General features: G+C 42.4%; 2 protein-coding genes across 5 annotated transcripts in view; both read left to right on the forward strand.

Moving 5' to 3' along the window:
• LOC308103136 (uncharacterized protein) overlaps positions 1 to 6,957 on the forward strand; it is a 294,821-nt gene extending 287,864 nt beyond the window's left edge. Inside the window, exon 7 of the transcript XR_013934705.1 lies at positions 6,929 to 6,957. The gene's annotated coding sequence lies outside the window, so the exon portion shown is untranslated. The remainder of the gene's footprint in view (positions 1 to 6,928) is intronic.
• The window catches only part of LOC308103135 (inositol-trisphosphate 3-kinase A-like), a 48,447-nt gene that overhangs the window by 1,061 nt on the left and 24,886 nt on the right, over positions 1 to 22,500 (forward strand). Inside the window, exons 2-5 of one of the 4 annotated variants that reach the window (XM_080452993.1) lie at positions 8,921 to 9,127; positions 9,880 to 10,033; positions 10,479 to 10,778; positions 11,557 to 12,591. In XM_080452993.1, coding sequence (XP_080309119.1) covers positions 9,081 to 9,127; positions 9,880 to 10,033; positions 10,479 to 10,778; positions 11,557 to 12,591 — 1,536 coding nt within the window. In that variant the 5' untranslated portion in view covers positions 8,921 to 9,080. The remainder of the gene's footprint in view (positions 1 to 8,920; positions 9,128 to 9,879; positions 10,034 to 10,478; positions 10,779 to 11,556; positions 12,592 to 22,500) is intronic. The other 3 variants (XM_080452995.1, XM_080452994.1, XM_080452996.1) reach the window with 3 other exon arrangements.

Here is a 22,500-nt window from a genome sequence, read left to right on the forward strand (position 1 = left end):
TAATGTAGGCATACTTAAAAAAGTACCAAAAGTAGAAAGTACTCATTATGCAGAATGTCCCCAAGTTTTCAAATCTTTTGAAAATAGCAGATCTACAAGCTCACAATGCATTGCATCATGGACGCATTGTGAGCTTGTAGATCTGCTATTTTCAAATGGCCGACATGAGTATATATAGGGTTGAATGTATGTTTTTTTTTTATAATAATCAAGATCTACAAAGTAACTAGTAACTCAAGTTTAAAAATAATTGTAGTGGAGTAAAAGTATAATATTTGCCTCAGAGATACTACGGTAGTACTGAAAATTGGAAATACTGGAGAAAGTAAAAAAGACCTCAAAATTGTACCTAAGTACAGTACTTGAGTACATGTAGGCTACTTAGTTACTTTACACCACTGTAGAAAGCAAGCAAAGAATGTTATAAGTAAGTCAGTCTTTTGTTTTCAGACTTCCCAAACATTTTTGACCCAAGAACTCTGAAGGCATCCAACGTGTTTTTTCAAACTGTTTAAGCCTAAATTCTATGTCATACTCTGGTGTTATTTCCTGAAAAGAGTTGATCTACAAGAAGCCATGCCAAGCCACGCTTTGTTTGCTTATGGAGTATTATAAATTAAGCTCAGTGGTGGAAAAAGTACTTTAGCATTTTTTACTTAAAGTAAAAGTATCAATACTGCAATGTAGGAAATACACTAAACGTGCGGAATTAAAAATTTACTTGAGAAAAAGTACAAAAGTATTGTTATCAAAATGTACTGAAAGTACCAAAAGTAGAAAGTGCTCATTATGCAGAATATCCTATTTCACAAGTTTTCAAATGTATAAAAAACAAAACAAAAAAAAAAAACAATTCAAATAATTGTAGTGGAGTAAAAAGTACAATATCTGCCTCTGAGATGTAGTGGAGTAGAAGTAAAAGTACTGAAAATTGTAAATGCTCGAGTAAAGTACAGTACTCGTTACTGTACAACACTGCTTATGGAGTATTATAAATTACGCTTATGATTTTCCTTTGTGGGATATTAAGATGTAGGCTACTATTCTGCTGTGTGCCTGTAAAACACGTTGTTGTTATTAATCTGCCATAAGACCAGTTCAGATCAGTACAGTTAGTATTGTTGTTATTGCTGCAGGTACTGAAGGTAATAAATGACTATACATAGTTCAGTGGCTACGTCATCCCCAAAGGTTTCACAACATGCCTAAAATAGTTCCGTTGCCTATAGGGGGATAATAACCATAGAATATATGATATATATCATCATCATCACATAAAGCATCACTAGGCTATACACTGAATAATAATATAACGGCTGAGTGAGTGTGTGTGTGTGTGTGTGTGTGTGTGTGTGTGTGTGTGTGTGTGTGTGTGTGTGTGTGTGTGTGTGTGTGTGTGTGTGTGTGTGTGTGTGTGTGTGTGTGTGTGTGTGTGCAGGTGCCAAAGAGACTGAATCTGAACTTCAAAATGACATTCATTTTGAAATATTTTGTTTCATACCAACCCATAACAAAAACATAAAACTAAGAGAGAGAGAGAGAGAGAGAGAGAGAGAGAGAGAGAGAGAGAGAGAGAGAGAGAGAGAGAGAGAGAGAGAGAGAGAGAGAGAGAGAGAGAGAGAGAGAGAGAGAGAGAGAGAGAGAGAGAGAGAGAGAGAGAGCGTGTGTGTGTGTGTGAGAGTGTGTGTGTGTGTGTGTGTGTGTGTGTGTGTGTGTGTGTGTGTGTGTGTGTGTGTGTGTGTGTGTGTGTGTGTGTGTGTGTGTGTGTGTGTGTGTGTGTGTGTGTGTGTGTTAGCAGCGGTTGCAGAGGTGCAGGTCGTGTTGATGGTGATAAAGATGATGATAGTGGTCATACAGTGATGATGATGATGATTGTGATGATGATGCAGGCCATCAGGGCAGCAGGGTACCACACTGACCCTGGTCTGTGAAAACAAGCCCAAAAGAAGCGACTATAGGCTGCATGATCACGTGCACAGGGGGGGGGTCCCCAGCTAAATGAGTTAACCCATTAAGACCTGAGGCTGATTCTACAAATGCCTTCTAAATCCAGGCCTCTGCCTTTTTTGTAATTCAAAATTATTCAAAATCTTTCAAACACTTTCAAGGTCTTACAAAAATGTAAAAAAATAGCAGATGTACAAGCTCGCAATGCTGCACGAAGTGACGCGCTGTGAGCTTGTTGATCTGCTATTTTTGAATAGGCAACGCTAAAATCTAAAATGACACAGATGCTTTCCCGGTTTTACTGGTTTTTTGATATAGCATTAAAATCAGTTGAACCACTTTAACCGTATAAACATTGGCTATTTGAAAATAGTCTACAATTTACAGGCTCACAGCTCACGCTGTGAGCTTGAAGATCTGCTATTTATAGAAATATTTTGAATATTTATAGAAATATTTGGAAGATGTATAGACATTTTTGGAATATAGAAATATTTGGAATATTTATAGAAATATTTGGAATATTTGGAATATTTATAGAAATATTTGGAGTATTTATAGAAATATGTTAACAACACTAATCTTGTATGGGACTCTGGCACTAAATATTTTCAGATGGGGAGTCCACGGACATATACATGAAAATATTTGAGAACCACTTAAACAACATTTGGAAGCGAGCCAAAATAAGCAACTACCCCCCCAAAAAAACAACCCGCAGCCACTGATATTTACAGAGAAACATATGCAGACATGGCAACACTGCTTCCAAACCATTGCCAGTAAACCTGCAACAGCGTCTGGTTAAAAAATATACAAAACTAGCACACACGACTCCTACTCCATGGCCGTTGCTTGGTAACTAAGTCTCTCTTAAAACTTTCGCAGTATCACCATGGTGACGTCTGTAGCCAACACTAAAAGCTCGATTTATACCTCGTCGTCCAGTTGTGTCGCTCACCCGAAAATAGCTTGTTGGGAGCTTGTAGATCTGCTATTATCAGCAGGCAATATCGTTTAGACTAGACTAGAGCATTCCCAAACGTTTTAGCTTGAGACCCAAAAGAGAAATTTGATGTCTCCCCGGCCGGGACCCAAACTAGTGAAAATAGCAGATCTACAAGCTCTACAAGCACTATTTTTTAAAAATGTTTTTAGCCTAACTGTTTTCTGATTTAATATTTTTTTGGCTTGTAGATGGAATATTATAAATTAGGCTCAGTGGCTCAGTCGTGGAAAAAGTACTCCCATTCTTTACTTAAGTAAAAGTATCAATACGGCAATGTAAATGTCGTAACTTTGTTACGTTGTTGTACTTAACAACATTACTCATCGACTTTGGCTCAGAAAGTATTGCTCATTCCAGTGTGTCATGACCTTTCAAACAACAACAGACAGTAAAAGATGTTTGGTCACATGGATGGAGAGCAGTGATTAGTTTATAGCTTTCTGCACAGCACTGATCTCTGTACATGTCCTTACCTGTGTCTTTCTCACTCTATCTTTAAGTCACACAAATACTCCCCATTCTGACCGTTTTTTTAATTATCTTACTGACTAATTGGGGGGTATAAGATTCCAGTACTCGCTTCCCACGGAGAGAGCGAGTTCTACAGAATCTTTTTAAACTTTGTTTTTATTCTTTTTTCTTTTTTAGAACAGGTAGGTCATGTTGGGCATCAAATTACATTAAATGAGTACATTTTAATGTTGTGGGCTATTGAGTCCAGAGGAGAGGGATCCTAAGCTGAAGTAACTTCAGTCCTTTTGTTGAGAGATCTCATTTTGTTTGTCTTTGATGTTAAAGTCCATGGTAATTTGCCAGTAGATATTCCAATGATTCACTCCTGATTCTTGGAGCAGGTTTCCAAATATTGCAGAATATATATATATATATATATAGGAAAGAAAATATATGAGTACATTCATATAGAAATATAAAACAAGAAATAAAATGTACAAAAAAAGTATATAACATAAAAATATAATTCAAGCAATGTACCTCCACACATAGCACAGATTCAGAATCTCAGCTTTCTATACTCTTAGATATGAAATTCAAAATGTTAGCAGTCAAGTTAACGAAAATATAGCCATGAAATTGTTGTCCTCTCCCTTATTTTTGGGGCTTTTTTATTGATAGTACAGTAGGCTGACAGGAAACGGGGAGAGAGAGAGAAAGAGATGGGGAGTGACACGCAGCAAAGGCCATCGGCATCGGGACTCGAACCCGGGACGCGCTGTCAGGCTACATTGTAGCCTAGGTGCCCGGACCCGCTGGCTAGTGATTCGGTCTTGACAACTGTGCGTCACCCTATGTGACACACAGGGTCGTTCACTGTTGGATGGATTAGTCATATCGTTTGGTTGTTCAAAATGGGTCACATGCTAATTTCTGGTGGGTTCTATACAGAGCAGTTTGGTAGATTAGATGTCTTTATTATCCACAAGGGAAAATGGTCTCATAGGCCTGCAGGCTAGGGTCCAAAATGAAACAAGCCCTAGATTAATAGACAGACAGTTGAGTATTCATTGTGGTCTGCTCAGCAGACCATTCCAGACATGACTTATTCAGAGTCTAACAGTGTTTCTTCTGCTTCTGTGGAACTGTGTCACTGCCATCTGAACTTAAAATGTTTATAGCAACAGAAGCAGCATTTGATAAGTGCACTAATACATCAGCGGTTTCCCAACATGCATGCAGGCCGGGGCCCACTGGGTGGGCCGTGAGGATATGTGCAAGTGGGGCCCCCAAATAATTGGCAAAGCACTAAGATTTTTTTTTAAACCCTTTTCTTTTAGGGCTTTATTTATCGGGGAAAGTAGAGATTGACAAGATACAGGGAGAGAGACATGGGGAGAGACACGCAGCATAGATCATCGGGAACAGGACTTGAACCCCGCGATGCGCTGTCAGGCCACATTATAACCTAGGTGCCCGAACCTCTACGCCAGAGGTCCGGGCCAAAAAAAAAAGGTTGGGACTTGGGAACCACTTCCCAAGACAATTATCCCGTCGAAATCATCCACTAAATTCAACTTCTAGCTCAAAGGTGGCGTGACATTCAAAACACAACATGAATAGCAACATGAAATTGCTGACTTAAGTCAGCAATTTCATGTTGTTATTCATGTTTTGTTAACACGGCAAGTGGAAAACAGAGAGTTTGCAGGCAGTGTGAACTTTTAAGTTCACACTGCAAACTCTCTGTTTTCCACTTGCGGTTCATTTATCAGCGCCGTGACCGCTGTGTGAAGCCAAATGCGATTTTCCACCTTGTGAGAACAATAACGTTGTTTTGGAATTGAATTGAATTTAATCCGTCCTAAATTGGGTCACGGGCCTGTTTTTAAGAGTCTCTGGTTGAGACCGGATCACTCTCAACCAAGAACCATTAAGCAGCTTTATCCTTTATTGAGACTTATTGTAAGTGTTAGCAAGCTTATATTTCAACATTTTGTGTCCAGCGATCTCAAATCAAATCTGAAAAGGCTATATAAAATTGTTATTATTTTTTAATTTGTTTTATTGGGGGCTTTTCTGCCTTTGTTAATAATACACTCTATACTGTAGAAACAGGGAGAAAGAGATGTGATGTGACACGCAAAAAAAGGTCATTGCGCTTGAGAATCTAACCCACGACTCGCTGTCAGGCTGCATTAGGGCCTATACGTATGTGGTATGTGCCTTAACCGCTAGGCCAGTGGCCGATATGAAATTTTACAGTTGTTTTGCTGAGTGTCTTTCTCTTTGTCTGTCTCATTGTCTGCATGTCCCTGCTGCAAGGAGAACTGTATATAATCCCGTCTTTATCCCACTTAAAACCTTTAAGGTGCTGGGTAGAGAGGCCGTCTGGGAATCGGAAAGGTCACCGGTTCGACTCCCGGCCCTCCCCCATGTCTACCGTACATGTCGGAAGTGTTCCTGAGCAAGACGCTCAACCCCTGAAAGCAACCCCCACTGGTGCGCTCATTAAAAGCCACCTGAGCAGCCTTCAGCTGGGTGAAGCTGTAAAAGTACTTTCACCTCTCTTTCCCACCTCCAGCTCTCTCTCCCATCATTCCTCTCGCTCTCTCTCTCCCACTGGTCCCTTCTCCCCTTGCTCAATCTCTCTCTCTCTCAGTCTCTCTCTACCTCCCTCTACCTCCCTCTCCCTGTCTCCGAAGGAATGTTAGCTGTGGCGTTCATTTATTTTTAGAACGAAATCCACCTCACTTTTAACCAAACAAAGGCCGACTCGCCACTTGAGGACAGACCAGAGCCATAAATAGAGAGTGTTTTGTCCAGGTTAGAGAGCTATTGGGTTTTCGGTGACACACACATACACACACACACACACACACACACACACACACACACACACACACACACACACTGCTCGTTCCTGAGAACCGCTTGGCCAGCGCGTCTAACGTGACAGTGACCTCCGCGACGTCACCGTGGAGTTGACACCCAAACTAACCTGAAGACCGGCTCTCGCATAGAATGACCGTGTTTACTTGTGGCATTGACGTCAGGGGGGACATTCTGAAGCTTGAACACTGTTATTGTCTCCATCTGTAACTTAGTGAAATGAGTAAATTGTTTGTTAGAGGCCCGACCAATGCCAGCAGTTTGAGTGCGACGCCGATTCCCTGTTTTTGGAGAGTCCTAGACCAGTGGATCTCAAACCTTTTCAGGCCGCGACCCCCCAAAATAAGCATAATCTGAACTGGGGACCCCCCACCATGACAAATTGGAATGTAGTATTTGAGGCATTCAATTTGGTTTGACTCGATTCCACAGAGAAAACTTGTGAAAATAGCAGATCTACGTAAGCTCACAACGCCTCGCAACACGAGGCGTTGTGAGCTTGTAGATCGGATATTTTCAAAAATGTTGCCTCTTTTACTTTCTTATATTATTTGACCAAAGTTTGACCATTTTTTTATAGAATAGTTTGTTGACTACTTTTCATTCAGTAATGAGGGACGGCCATAGCTGGCCATAGCTGAGTGGTTAGTGAGCCCGCCTAGGGAGCCAGAGGCCCTGGTTGCCCCAGGTACGATTCCAGGCCAGGCCAGCAAATGTGTCGATGAAATGAAATTTGTCTCTGAGCAAGACTCTTAACCCCTAATTGCTCACAGGCCCTCATTGGAAACAAGACCGTAAGGACTTTCATGAACGTCCTGTTAAAAGAATTATCCTTATCCTAATGGTCTTATTTATTTATTTTCTTTCTTTTCTTCTTTCTTTTTTGAGGTATTAAAAAGGTCTTAAAAGTCCTTAAATTGTCACTTCACTGTCATCTGAGGACCCCCCACCAAAAATCATGTGGTGACCCCCCTGGGGGTCCCGACCCACAGGTTGAGAACCACTGCCCTACACCACCAATTACCTAACATTTTCACCAAGAATTACATTTAAAAAAAAATACTGCCAATACCCAATGTCGTCGAAAAGTCAAACAATGACCAATAAATCGGCCGTACCGATACATCGGTCGGGCTCTACTTGAGGATGGAAATACCCAACCATGTGTGTGTATGTGTGTGTACAGCTCTGGGGATACAGCCATCTGTTATTCAAATGATATCATCATAAAAAATGAATAACAAAATCAGTTTTTACTGGAACACATGCAACGAGATGAGAGGAGATTCATCCAGTGTATATAACCCATTTAGACCGGGAACGCATCTGTGTCATTTTTAGATTTCGTTGGTGCGCTATGAGCTTGTAGATCTGCTATTTTTGAAAAAATCTTGACAATATTGTGCAAATCTTTGAATATATATATATTTTTTACGTGAACATTTTTAACTCCAATATTTGCTCCTGGGGGGTCCCTGGAACAAAATATTTTGTGATGGGGGTCCGCGGCCAAATACATATCGTTTTCGGCGTCCTTGACATGTTGGAGTACCACTGATATAGCAACCATTTTTAGATATGTATTTGGCTGCGGACCCCCATCTTAAAAGGTTTTGTTCCAGGGGCCCCCCAGAAGCAAAGATTTTAGTTAGCTTTAAAAATATATATATTCAAAGATTTGCACAAATTTTCCCAATATTTTTTTTTTTGCAGATCTACAAGCTCGGCACTCGGTGCCACGCTATGAGCTTGTAGATCTGCTATTTTTTTAATAGCCAAAGAAATCTAAAAATGACACTGATTCTTTCCCGGTCTCAATGGGATAAACAAGTGACAAGTTTTTTCTCCCCACATTCCTGTCCTCGCCTACGTTTTGTTTCTGTATTAACCATAACATCTGCTGTGTTTGGGTGTCCAACAGGGGCCCATTCATTTTCACTCTCTGAAGCAGTTTTTGGGCGAGTTTCCAACAGTGTAACCTTCCCACGATAGGTTCCCAACTTCATGACGCCTTTTAACAATATTGCACATGTTTGTGTATCAAGGTGAATTTAAAGTAGAGTAAGTAGACTTTAGAAACAAACTAAAACTAACTGAAACAATATTGTGTACTTAAACTAACTCAAATTAAATAAAAAAGATTACAGAACATGTCTTTGTCAATTGATCAAATATGTCACAAAAAGCTTGAGGCAAATATTATACTGTTAATCCACTACAATTATTTGAAAACTTTAGTTACTAGTTACTTTGCAGATTTTAGTTAGATTTTGATTATTATTACAAAACACCCACTTCAACCCTATATACATTTCATATATAGCCGATCTACAAGCTCACAATGCGTCGCAATGCGACGCAGAAACAGAAATCTGATTTTTTTTAATACAAAATATAGATAAATCCACAAATGCCGATATGTGGAGTACTAATTAATAATAACGGCTAAGCTACTTATAATAATTAATAAAAAAGGAATAAAATATTTGTAAACACTAAAAACTAAACTGAAACAAGCGAAAACCACTTTGGAAACTAACTGAAACTCAACAGAATTGAACAAAAAAAGTTAAAAATTAAATAAAAAGTACATTGATGATGATTTCCTTCTTATTTCAGAAGGAGCGGTCCGTTTTCCAGTAGTGGAGTGGAGGGCTGCATGTGCCGCACACAAGCACTGGAGCATCCGAGAGCCGTTCTCCAGACATCCATGCAACCTTAGGGGGGGGATTTGACAGATGTGTACCCAGCCTTTGAAGCCCCTGGCCTGGCCGTGGGGATGGCAGCCCGAGCCCTAAACCTCAACGGCCTGGTAGTCATGAGCAGGTGCCTTTCAGATTATTCGTTTTTTACATGGTTTGCATTGTGTGAATAATAATATATCACATTACAGCGCACCGGCTACCTTGATAAAGGCTGTGGCTGATGTTGTTGATATCAGGACGGCACCAACTAAAGAGAAAGACTATTTGCAGCGAAATGCACCTGATGTTCCAGCCTACTTCTTTAGTTCTCCATGTCAGCACCTCTACTTATTATAACCAAACACAGCTGCATATAACCAGGGTCTGCTGTTACTTTAGCACCTTCCCTATTGAATGCAAGGGGGTTAGGACCTGTCGGAAGTTTTTTTTTTTAAAAGTATAATCTATTACAGATTTGTGAAGAGCCATCTAATATATCTGTAACATATCACTCATCAATTCAATCTGATTACTTAACCCATTAAAGCCGGGAACGCATCTTTGTCATTTTAGATTTCTTTGGCTATTAAAAAATAGCAGATCTACAAGCTCATATTGCGGCACCGAGTGCCACGCTACGAGCTTGTAGATCTGCTATTTTTTTGTAATCGTCAAAATTGGTGCAAATCTTTGAATGTATATATTTTTAAAGCGATTTTAAAAACTGTTTGGATTTAGAAGACATTAGAATCAGTCTCAGGTCTTAATGTCCTAGTTTGTCTCCTCTCCTCTCCTCTCCTCTCCTCTCCTCTCCTCTCCTCTCCTCTCCTCTCCTCTCCTCTCCTCTCCTCTCCTCTCCTCTCCTCTCCTCTCCTCTCCTCTCCTCTCTCTCAGCAGTAATACATATCAGACTCAGCCCACATCCTCCAGCACCACAGCATCCAGAGTCAGAACCAGTTCAGGGGGTCGACCCGTTCTTGCGGTCCCAGATAGGAGCACCTACTGCCAGCTACTGGGAGGGGGTCTTTACAGCCCCACCAGCCCTAAGGTAACTCACACTGTCACACTGCAAACATCCTGAATGTTAAAGGGAGGAGTAAGTGGTCTTTTTATTTTATTTTATTTTTTTATTATATTTTTGGGGGCTTTTTCTGCTTTTATTGATAGAGATAGTAGACAGGAAATGGGGAGAGAGAGATGGGGAGTGACACGCAGCAAAGGTCGTCGGGATTGGGACTCGAACCTGCGACACACTGTTCAGAAAATCGCAGATCGAGTGCCACGCTATGAGCTTTTATATCTGCTATTTTTGAATAGCCAAATAAATAAAAAAATGACACAGATGCCATAAAGGGTTATTAATTGAACTCTGAGAGTGTGAAAGTGGACCCTCTCGGGTCCACCAGGATTTCGCTCTTTCTGCAGCTGCGAAAGGAAAAAAAAGTGGGAAAAACGTGTGGAACATCTTTCTCGTTCTGCCGATCCTATGATAGACCAGCCCAGGCTACAGCCCCGGAGCCCTGGGCCGAGCCTTCGTCTTCCCAACCGACCGCAGCGTCTCCCCGCGGACTCCGTCCCCCTGCCGTCACCCGGAGCTCCTGGGGGTCAACGTGGGCCAGCGCGTCCGGCGGCTGAGCTCTCCCGGGCGGGAGGAGGAGGAGGAGGAAGACGGACCCGGAGGAGAAAGGGAGGAGCAGGGAGGAGGAGGAGGAGGAAGAGAGACGGGAGTAAGAGGCGAGAGGAGACGCCAAGCGCAGCGGCTGCAAATCCACAGAGAGCTGCAGAATGTCGAGGTGATTTTTTTGTTGTGTGTTAAAGGGATAGTTCACCCAAAAAAAATCTATCGATTAGTCACCCCATAGAGATTTCATCATTTTGGGGGTGAACTATCCCTTTAAGCCTGCTTTGGAATCGGAAGGTTCCCGGTTCGAGCCCGCGGCACCGCGTCGGAGTGTCCCCCGAGCGAGACACTGAACCCCTAACTGCCGAATCCTCCCTCTCGTAACTGGGATGGCTTAACCACTTAAGGCCTATATAGGCCTACTTTGAGATAATACTGTACAAGCTTGGATGGAGTTGCCTTGTGAGCTTGTGCAGTAGAACAGCTATTTTTGAAATATACATATTTTTTGGGGGGGGAGAAATTGTGACACATTTTGAAAGATTTTGATGATTTGCCCAAAATAGGAATGCCAGGGTTAATGTGGTAAAATATGGAAGTTAAATTCTGTTTAACTGCGTGTTTAATCCGAGTTCATCCTCCGTTATAAAGGAAAATATGAAATACTAATATGTAATATGCCATACTCAAGATAGTTATAGGGCATTGTTATTTTTCTGCATTTGTATAGCCGATCTACAAGCTCACAATGCGTCGCAACGCATTGCGAGCTTGTAAATCTGCTATTTTCAAACATTTATGTACTTTTACTTTTGGTACTTTAAGTACATTTTGATACCAATACTTTTGTACTTTTACTCTCTGCTTGCTTCGTGATGATGGAATAAACTTGGGCTTTGGTGCATTCACCAAAACATACGGCCACTGAAAGCTTCCCTTCTGTTTTGCAGGTCAGGGGGAAGGTTGGCATGTTTGAGGCCCACATTTCAGGGATCCGGGCCCAGGTGATCAACGCCGAGATGCAGCGCAGCCCGCGGTCCCCGCGCCGACAGATGGACCACCTCACGCCCTGCCAGCAGCCCGACGACACGTCGTCTCGGGACAGCCTGACGCCGCTACGCCCCCGAGGAGGAGGCGAGGAGGGCTCCGTCGTCCAGAACGGGAGAGAGGAGGAGGAGGAGGAGGAGGAGGGGGAGGAGGGGGCGGGAGAGGAGACGAGAGGAGAGAGGACAGAAGGTGAGAGAAGAGAGGGAGAGAGGAAGGAAGGCGAGAGAAGAGAGGGAGAGAGGAGAGCGCCAGAGGAGGAGGAGGAGGAGGAGGACAGAGCGGCGAACGGGATGAACGGCGAGGACCGGCGGGCGGACGGTCAGAGCCGGAGCCAATCGTCGACGAGGACGACAACAGCGCCGGCTTCCCGCGGCGCGGACGACGGGCCGCCGGGCTTCTCCCTGACGTCACCGCAGACGCTCGAGCGGCGCGGAGAGGCGGAAAGAGAGGGAAGAGAAGCGGGCGAAGGAGGAGGAAGAGAGGGAGAAGAAGAGGCAAGGGCGAGAGGCCGGTCGAGTCCCGAGACGGAACTCCTCCGGACGCCAGAGGAAGCGGGAGCCGCCAGGAACCCAGAAACCTCCTGGGAACGGTTCGGCGAGGAGGAGGGCCCCCACCCGCCGGACCGCTGCGCCTCTAGCCACGCCCTCTCCGTCCCTCCCTCCGCCCCCATCCCGTCGGTCATAGTGACCGACCACGGACTGGAGGAGGCGCCGTGCTGCTCCGAGGGCCAGAACTCGGACCGGGGGGGACTTTCCCGCAGCCCCAGCCCGGCGCCCTACGCGGCCTCCTCCCGCTCCCTGAGGAAGCTCTCCTCGTCCTCCGCCTCCTCCGCCGGGTTCTCCTCGTCCTGGGAGGAGTCGGACGACGACGTCTCCAGCGACCCGGAGAGAGGGGAGCAGCTCCTGAACCCGGAAGCGCTCAACTCCCAGCAGAGGGCCGTAAGTAGACGTCCACACTCGTGTGTGCGTGTGCGCGTGTGTGTGTGTGTGATAAAAGATATCCTCAGTGGTCATTTGCACCTCTGAGCGTGTACGAAATGTAACCAAATGGACCCGTACGGGTCCATTTGGTTACATTCGTACATGCTCAGAGTTAAAGGACAACTTTGTTTTTTTTACAACCAAGGTTTATGTTTTAGCTTGTAATTAAAGGTAGGGTAAGTGATTTGCAATTATTCAAATAATTGCAAAATGGGTCTATGTTCTGATAGTGCTCGTTACTATAGAGTGTCCTGTCCATATAAGGAGTCTCCATGTCTCTCCAGCTCTTTATAAAACAGAAAATGCATTTTCGTTTCAGTTTCAGTTTCATTTCCAATTTTATCCAATCAGGATAGAGAACTCAATCAGGATATAGATTAAACAAGTGAAATTGGAAGTGATGACACTAAGAAATGAGCATGCAAAATTTGGAACTGGAACACTATAAAAATGAAGCTTAAAAATGGGTACTTTCTCCTGATTGGCTGAGATTTTGACACCTACCAGAAAATGTATTTTCTGTTTATAAAAGCGCTGGAGAGACGGGGAGACTCCTGTTACTGAACAAACACTCTATAGCAATGATTACTATCAGAATATAGTGCTTTAACCTTTGAAAAAAATACTTTTTGTTTTAACCCAAAAATATCACTTACCCTACCTTTAAAGTAAATAAAAGATGAATGTTAAAACATTTTCATTTACTGCTTTCTATAGTTTTAGCCATTTTCGCGATCTTTTTTTACAGTGGGCGGGGGCATTCGGGCAGGTGGCTAAATATGTATTTTTTACACAATAAAAAAGGTCCCGTGGTCTTTGATGGCCAGACGTGAGTTATTGGGGGCTAGAAGAGCTACTGTAAATGATAATAAAGAAATCAACTGGTTATTGTTTGTTACATATTTAGCCACCTGCCCGAATGCCCCCGCCCACTGTAAAAAAAGATTGCTAAAACTATAGAAAGCAGTAAATGAAACATTTAATATAACACTCATCTTTTATTTACTTTAATTACAAGCTAAAACATAAACCTTGGTTGTAAAAAAACTAAGTTGTCCTTTAAAGGGGCTGAGTTTGTAAGTTAATTGTTCTCCAGTATACAGGTTAAAAAACGATGTCAGATTATAGGTTCAAGGTTGCATTTATTCTAGCATCTTGTATACAGTTACATAAGAGTACAACTTATTTTTGTTAGGCTTTCTTCAGACAATGTAGCAGCATAGCTAATAATAATAATAAGTGAAGAAAAAGAAAGAAAGAAAGAAATAGAGAGAATAAACCAAGAGTCGGTGGTTTTACACTAATAGGATAATACAAATAGATCAGCGTGTACAATGTACATATTAAGCTTCCCACATTATATACACCATCAGCATTTATCAGTAGCTGCCTTCAGCACACATTTCAGTTATACAAACAACCTCAGATCAAACACATGGCAGGCTAATCGGCGCAGCTGCAGCTAATCGCATTAATAAGGGGTGTGTTGTTAGATTTAGGTGTGTCAGTCAACAGTATTATCGATGCACATTGACACGCCTAAATCTAACTCGCCCATAATTAATTTGATTTGCTGTAGCTATCTTGTTTACATCAAGGTGTACTGTAAAAGGCAGTGATTCTCGACCTGCCGTGAGCATTATTGTAAGTGAATAATTGGCAAAACGCTAAGATTTTAATGACATTACAAAAAAGAAAATAAAAAATAAACACTTACATGGTAATTTGTTCTTTAAAACCTTGGGAGGGGAAAAAAAGTGTTTTCATTCTGATACCGATTATAAATAGGAGCTTAAAGTATTATGTTAGTTCCATTGATCCAAGGCTGGAACACGATTGATTGACCATTCAAATTAACATGCTCTGAAAATGCCCGTGGACCACGGCCGCCGTGTTAAGTGGTCAGATGGGTGGGCCGCAAACACTTCATGAATACAGTTATGAAATTGTTGACTAAAGTTCAATCACACCGCAAACCGCAATTCGTTGGAAAACAAAACCGCAAAATCAGCTGTTCTAAGTTGATTTGTGAGGTGTAGGTACATGGTCCCTCACGCAGGACAAAGCTGAGATATGAATCGGTGGCCTCGGTTTGTGGATTTGCGGGACTTAAGGTCTTTGTTGATGTTGAAAGCAGAGTATTTTTATTCATAAAACCCTTGGAATGATTTTACCCATACACAGCTCTGTGTAGTGGACGTGTGTGTGTGTGTGTGTGTGTGTGTGTGTGTGCGCATGTGTGTGTGTGTGTGTGTGTGTGTGTGTGTGTGTGTGTGTGTGTGTGTGTGTGTGTGTGTGTGTGTGTGTGTGTGTGCGTGTGCGTGTGTGTGTGTTGCTGGGTGCTCCTGTGTCAAATTGGCCTGAGCTCTCTCGCCGAGTAACGGTTGACATTCACGCTAACAAAGCTAGCTCTGTGCCCCGACCGTGTGTGTGTCTATGTGTCACTGTGTGTGTGTGTGTGTGTGTGTGTGTGTGTGTGTGTGTGTGTGTGTGTGTGTGTGTGTGTGTGTGTGTGTGTGTGGGGGTGTGTGTGGGTGTGTGTGGGTGTGTGTGTGTGTGTGTGTGTGTGTGTGTGTGTGTGTGTGTGTGTGTGTGTGTGTGTGCGCGCGCGTGTGAGTGAGAGACAGACAGACAGAGAGAGAGTTTTCCAGTCACACACACTTAGGCTTTGCATTCAGTTGGACACAGTTCAAAGAGGACATTGAGGACTGTTTATGTGTGAGCGTGTGCGTGTGTGTCTGCATATGTGTGTGTGTGTGTGTGTGTGTGTGTGTGTGTGTGTGTGTGTGTGTGTGTGTGTGTGTGTGTGTGTGTGTGTGTGTGTGTGTGTGTGTGTGTAGGTGTGAGAGTATTAGTTTGGCCAGTTCCCACAATCTCTGATGTAATCCTCGGTACCGATTTGTTTGTTCAATCTACAACAATTCTACATCAATATAACTTTGAGAATGCCTCCGTCCGTTTTGGTTTGTCTTGATGATCTTTGAACAAAGTGACAAACAACACACGTGTGACGTGATCGTGTGTGTGTGTGTGTGTGTGTGTGTGTGTGTGTGTGTGTGTGTGTGTGTGTGTGTGTGTGTGCTCATGTCGGTTAATCGAATAATTATTATAATTTTTTAATCTGTATCTCTTAAATATCAACAAAAGAACATGTTTCATAATCGACTAAATTGATTAGTCTCATTAACCACTTAAGTCCTATTTTATATTTTGTACAATAGTGGCGTGCCAAAACACTGAAAATAGCAGATATCTAGCATATCTAATATGCGAAAGTCATATCGGTCAGCCCTGGTGTTCTCTATGGAATGACCTATCCCTCGATGGAGGCTTCAGCCGCTTTGCACAGCCTACTAAAGACATTTGTTTAAATGAATGTGGCTGATTGATTTGAATTGGGTTTGTATGCTCATTTGCATATTTCCCTCCATCATTTCAGGACAGGGAGCATGAGACAATGGCTCTCAATAGCAAACCAGCAGCTTTCCTTGAAACACCATTCATACAGTTTGGGTTCAGTGCAAAGGTTTCTTGAACTCAATATTCCTCGGGAGAATATACTTAATGCAGAGGGGAAGAAGGAGGGGGGCCTAATATAGACCCCTGGGGGACTCCGGCCAACTACTGTAAAAGAAAGAAAGAGAGAAAAAAAGCAAGAGCAAAAAAATGTCTGTAGTTTTATACTAATATGATAATAATAAAAATAGATCAGTGTATGTACAATGTAACAAGCTTGCCATACACCATCAGCATTTATCAGTAGTCTGCCTCAGTAAACAGTTCAGTGATGTATAAACAACCTCAGATGTTAAAATACATGGCAGGCTAAGCAGCACAGCTGCACCTAATCAAATGAATAATGGGTGTGTGAGATTTAGGTGTGATTCCAGACTGAGCCGTGGGCATTCATAATAAAGTTTGGGTTAGTGCAAAGGTTTTTTTTATTCTATTCTGGGGTAGAGGGAATGTAGAGGGAAAAATAGAGGGGACCTAACATAGACCCCTGGGGGACTCCGGTCAACTACTGTCAGTATATAGGGTTGAAGTGGTCAAGGGGGGATTCTACTTTGCCTGAGTGGTACCCAGGTTTGACTCCACGCAATCACATTGGGGGCTCATCCATACATACGCACGCACGCACGCACGCACGCACGCACGCACGCACACATTTTGCGTTTTGAAAGGTTGCCAAACATAAATTTTCTTTATATCGCTACATCAGTATTATAGCTCCAGCTATAATTACGGGTCCATGACACATATTTTATCCCGACCTGGCATGTGTGTACAGTGAGGCAGACATGCAGAAACACATAAAGCGTGCTCTGCTGTGTGTTAGGTATGCACCGAGAGAGAGAGAGAGAGAGAGAGAGAGAGAGAGAGAGAGAGAGAGAGAGAGAGAGAGAGAGAGAGAGAGAGAGAGAGAGAGAGAGAGAGAGAGAAATGATAAAAGAGACATACAGTGGGAGAGGGGTAATAAAAGGAGAGACAGGGACGAGAGACCGATTTCTTATATAAGAAATAATGTCTTTCTTATTTCTTATATCTGCAACTTTTAACCCATTAAGACCTGAGGCCGATTCTACAAATGCCTTCTAAATCAGTAGTTCTCAAACTTTTTCGGGCCAAGGACCCCCAAATTGATATTATATTTGACCGCAGACCCCCAATCTGAAACGGTTTTGTGCCAGGAGAACCCCCCCCCCCCCCCCCCAGAAGAGAAGATTTGTGTTTAAAAAAATCACTTTCAAGATTTTTCAAAAATGTTCAAAAACAGCAGATGTACAAGCTTGTACATCTGCTGTTTTTGAGAACCACTGTCTCCAAACCACTGTTCTTAAATAGTTTTCTGAAAAAAAGTATGTTGCTATATATAGTAAAAATCTAAAAATGACACCGGTGCTTTTCTGGTTTGAATGGGTTACTAGCAAGTGATGCCTTTGGTTTTCTTGTTCCTGTGACCGTGGCATTTTTTACCCAGAAACGAATCAGAAAGTTTTGCGGCCAAGATCTGACGGGGTGATGTCATCTTGGATTTCTAAACAGGAGAGAAAACCACATGATCAGATTCTGCATACCTGTAGAATCTGATACTGGCTTTTTACCAGATGAGATACGCAGCGCCGCAAAGTGAAATCACATCTGGGAAAGCCATGTCCTCGTAAAGCGGATGAGATGAACAGAAAAAAATAATCCGGCATTGTCTCTAGTCAAACAAGCGTGACAAAAAAAACATGAAAGGGCAAGCCTTTATATAAACACGTTATTTGCGATCATAATCATTCATGTTTGCTGTGGTACGGGATGTTAGTTCCTGGGTTGTTTCAACACACGATTAGGTGGCCGATGGAGAGACCTGAAGAGAGAGAGAGTACATATACACGGCATTTAGAATGAGCATCGTCCCATGGCAGTGGTGTAAAGTAACTAAGTACATTTACTGAAGTACTGCACTTAAGTACAATTTTGAGGTATCTTCACTTTACTGGAGTATTTCCAGTTTTCAGTACTTTTGCTTCTACTCCACTACATCTCAGTAGAGCTTGTAGATCGGCTCTGTTCGGTGTATGACACTGGCATGTGACAAAGTATAAATCAAGGGTCATTGTTTGTTTGTTTTTATGAGGTATTTTGAGTAAAGCCTTTAAAAAAGCTGAAAAGTGCAGGATGAAAGAAATCATGACATCGGGTATGATGGTGTTAGATTTTACATGCAATTATTATTTTCCTAGACTATTAGTTCATGTTAGTTCATTTTTGTTATTATTTAGTTTTACTTTTGATTTGAAACCTTAGAGTCTATTTTAGTTTCAGTCGACCACATTATTTGCTTCCCTGTTCACTTCATTTTTAGTTTTAGTAACTATAACGATGCTGATACAACTCTGTGCAGCTTATTCTGGCCCGTCTTCAAAGGTTTTTATTTGTTTTATTAGTTCGTGACAGCCCTTGCTTTCTGGTTGGACTTCACCTCATTAATCTTGTGACTTGAGCCTTGTGATCTAATTTCAAGCCAAGCACTGCATTTTTTTGTCGAAAAATAAAGCACAGGACTCCTTCAGTGTGGTCATGTGAATTGGTTGGCACAGATTTCAAGACATTACGAGACATATTTGACTGTCAAATCACATTTCTGTTCAATCTGGACAAAAGGTGTCTATGCTTGGTCCCCTCCTTTCTTTTTCCCCTCTACACCAAAAATCATTGTAAAAAATGGCCTATCTGCAAGCTCACAATTTGAGTGCTTGTCCATAATAGCCTCCATTTTCCTCGCTATAGGCACCTTCATCATCTCCTCCACCATGTGACAATAAAGTTAATTCTGATTCCGATTGGAAATGGAGATCACACAAGGGATGCATAAAAGAAATGTTATGAATTCATTGTGTTTCTGAATCTCTCAGGCGGCTATAACTAGCTATTTGAAGATCCGCACACTGTAGCTGTAGCTATGTTGCATGTCAATGTGATTTTCGAATATGAAGACATGTGTCTGCTGCTCCATTGTGAAATAACGTAGGAGACATAATACACAACTAACCGCAGCTAAACACAGACGCACATTCACATGGCCGAGTTTGGATACCTCGCTGGAACTTTTGGTAGTTGCTCACGCACGCACGCACGCACGCACGCTCGCAAGTCGACATTGTGTTAATTCTTTAAACTTTGGTGTCTTTTGTAGTGAGGACAAGCCAAGAACCTAAGTAGGTCCTCACAGTCTAGTCACAAGTATTCACACACACACACACACACACACACACACACACACACACACACACACACACACACACACACACACACACACACACACACACACACAGTTTTTAGCTGCAGTGGAAAATGTTCACTTTCACGCTGGCCGTTCCCATAGCAACCCTGTGACGTCAAACCGAGTTCCCCCTCACAGCTGTGAGTGTGTGTGTGTGTGTGTGTGTGTGTGTGTGTGCGTGTGTGTGTGTGTGTGTGTGTGTGTGTGTGTGTGTGTGTGTGTGTGTGTGTGTGTGTGTGTGTGTGTGTGTGTGTTTGTGTGTGTGTGAGTTGAGCGAATGAGGATGCACTCAGGGACATGTACTGTCTTGTGCATGAAACAGGATTTTTTTTTTTTTTTTTTAAGCCCTCTGTGCGCCTGTGTGTGTGTGTGTGTGTGTGTGTGTGTGTGTGTGTGTGTGTGTGTGTGTGTGTGTGTGTGTGTGTGTGTGTGTGTGTACGTGCGCTTTGCAGGGAGCCTACTTGGTTAGCCGCTAGAGGAGGAAACACCAGTCAACTTCTCACCCCTATATTTTCTGTCACAGAACTGAAAGTCTCAGAGACCCTATCATACCAGGCTGCCCACCAAAGCCCACCAACTCTTTTGGGAACCTTGGGTGCAATGTTATTGACGCATGCATGTACAGTATGTTGCATTTACGTGCACTTGAATGCGTCAGCACAGTACGCACACGTTTGTGTGGGTTTGTACGTGCTTGCTAGCTTGCGCGCGCGCGCGTGTGTGTGTGCGCGCACAGCATTTCAGTGCATCTGTCAGGAGACCTTGTGGTGAGCGATATCTGTACTGTGCTGGCTTCCTCTGAGCTTCTGGTATGTTTAGCAACATCAGAATGTCATCATTAGTGCGGGTTCCCTGGTAAAAGTGCACCCAAAAAAAAGTGTTACGCTTTCTACAGACCGGGGTGTTCACCATCACCACGCTAGTTCCTGCCCTCTCACACCACTCCTACTTTCTTTGTTATCGTCTTGTTTTATTTTTGTTTTGTTTTATTTATTAGCACATAAAGAGTTAAAAACACATAATAAGAACCATATTGTGCAGGAGAAGTTTAGAAGGCTTATAGACAACTTCCCCTATTTTGTAGAATCAAAACAATATATCAAACATATACAAATGTATACATATTCTTCTGTTTTTGTTTGTTATGACATATTTCTTTATCCGTTTTTTAAAAGCACAAACGACATTCAGCATTTACATAAAATGCCACATCTTTTTCCCCCGTGTCCCCAACCCCCTCACAATTAGTCTTGCGTCGCCAGACTACGTATTCCGCAATCTCTGAATGCAATATTAGAGTCTGGAACTAACACCTCTCGAAAGCTGAGAAAGGAAGTACATTTATATTAGTATCACGGAAATATATTTTTAAATCAGCAATAATATGCTTCGACTAAGTGGATTTACAGTAGGGCAAATGTGTCGTGGACTGCAAAGACAAAACGGAAATTTGAAAATTGTGACACTATACCTCAGCAATAAAAAAAGACAAACATAGTCACTAAACAAACATACAGACAATATCGTGAACAATAAGACAACACCTCGTCAGCTCGTCATCAGCTGCTAAAATCATTGATTGATCGATTGATTGATTGATTGATTGATTTAAATAAGTCTGAGGATCTAACCTTTACTTTTGCAGCAGACTTTTTCCAGTGGGAGGTTATACTGTAGCCCATGGACAGTTCATTCCACCAGTGGGACATCATCATCTACTGGGAGGATTTGGGATGAATTCCAGCTCATAGTTTACATTCTGGCTGCTATTAAAGGCCACGTTGATGTAGATGTTTTGGTACTTATTATCCCTGTTGTTATGTGGACGCTCCCCGAGAGACATAAACGTGGCGAACAGGGGGAATGTGCGTGTGCGTGCAGTGGTGTAAAGTAACATTCACTCAAGTACTGTACTTAAGTACAATTTTGAGGTATTTTTACATTACTGGATTATTTCAAATTGTCAGTACTTTATCTTCTAGTCACTACATCTCAGAGGCAAATATTGTACTTTTACTCCACTACAATTATTTGAAAACTTTAGTTACTAGTTACTTTTGATTATTATTACAAAACAGTAACCACTTCAGCCCTATATACATTTCGGCCATTAGAAAATAGCCGATTTACAAGCTTACAATGCGTCGCGATGCGACGCATTGTAAGCTTGTAGAATATGCTATTTTCAAAATATGTGAAATGAGATATTCTGTATAATGAGTGCTTTTACTTTTGGTACTTTAAGTACATTTTGATGCCAATACTTTTGTACTTTTACTCAAGTACATTTTGAATCCAATTGAACCCCAACTGGTGGGAATATTCGATCTACAAGCTCACAATGTGTCTGCTATTTCTGGGAGGAAAAAGGGGGCTTTAGTGGTTTGATGAACACGAAACGATTGTACTGTGTACTGTACATGTTTAACGTGGACGTGTTAGAACGGTTACACTCCTTGAAAGCGGGCGAGCGACTATTGAAGCCTACAGCCTCTATGTCACTCTCTCTCTCGCCCTTTTCTCTTTTTTATTTTGGTCGTTTGTAAGGGGCGAGAGCGTTTTGTTTTCTTCTCTCTCTCTCTCTCTCTTGTTTGTAGTCAACGGCGGATGTGGAAAATACTGTCGCCGAGGCAAGCGGCTCCCCCCCCCACTTCCTGTCTGCAATAAGTTCCCTTGCTTACCATTTCCTCTCTCTCTCTCGCTCTCTCTCTCTCTCTCTCTCTCTCTCTCTCTCTCTCTCTCTCTCTCTCAGTTTCTCTCTCTCACTCTCTCTCACAAATACACACACACACATAATTACAAACCAACCACACATAAAGTGCAGTGGAAACTTTTTTTTCTCTCCTCTCCTTTGCACTTGTCAAGAAGCCTGTCTGCTTCTAGAGATAGAGAGAGAATGAGAGAGGGAGAGAGAGAGAGAGAGAGAGAGAGAGAGAGAGAGAGAGAGAGAGAGAGAGAGACGTGTGTGTGTGTGTGTGTGTGTGTGTGTGTGTGTGTGTGTGTGTGTGTGTGTGTGTGGGTGTGTGGGTGTGTGGGTGTGTGGGTGGGTGGGTGTGTGAGTGTGAGTGTGAGTTTGAGTGTGAGACAGAGAGAGC

This window comes from Gymnoscopelus braueri, assembly GCF_963280865.1.
Source record: "Gymnoscopelus braueri genome assembly, chromosome: 16".
Classification (NCBI taxonomy): domain Eukaryota; kingdom Metazoa; phylum Chordata; class Actinopteri; order Myctophiformes; family Myctophidae; genus Gymnoscopelus; species Gymnoscopelus braueri.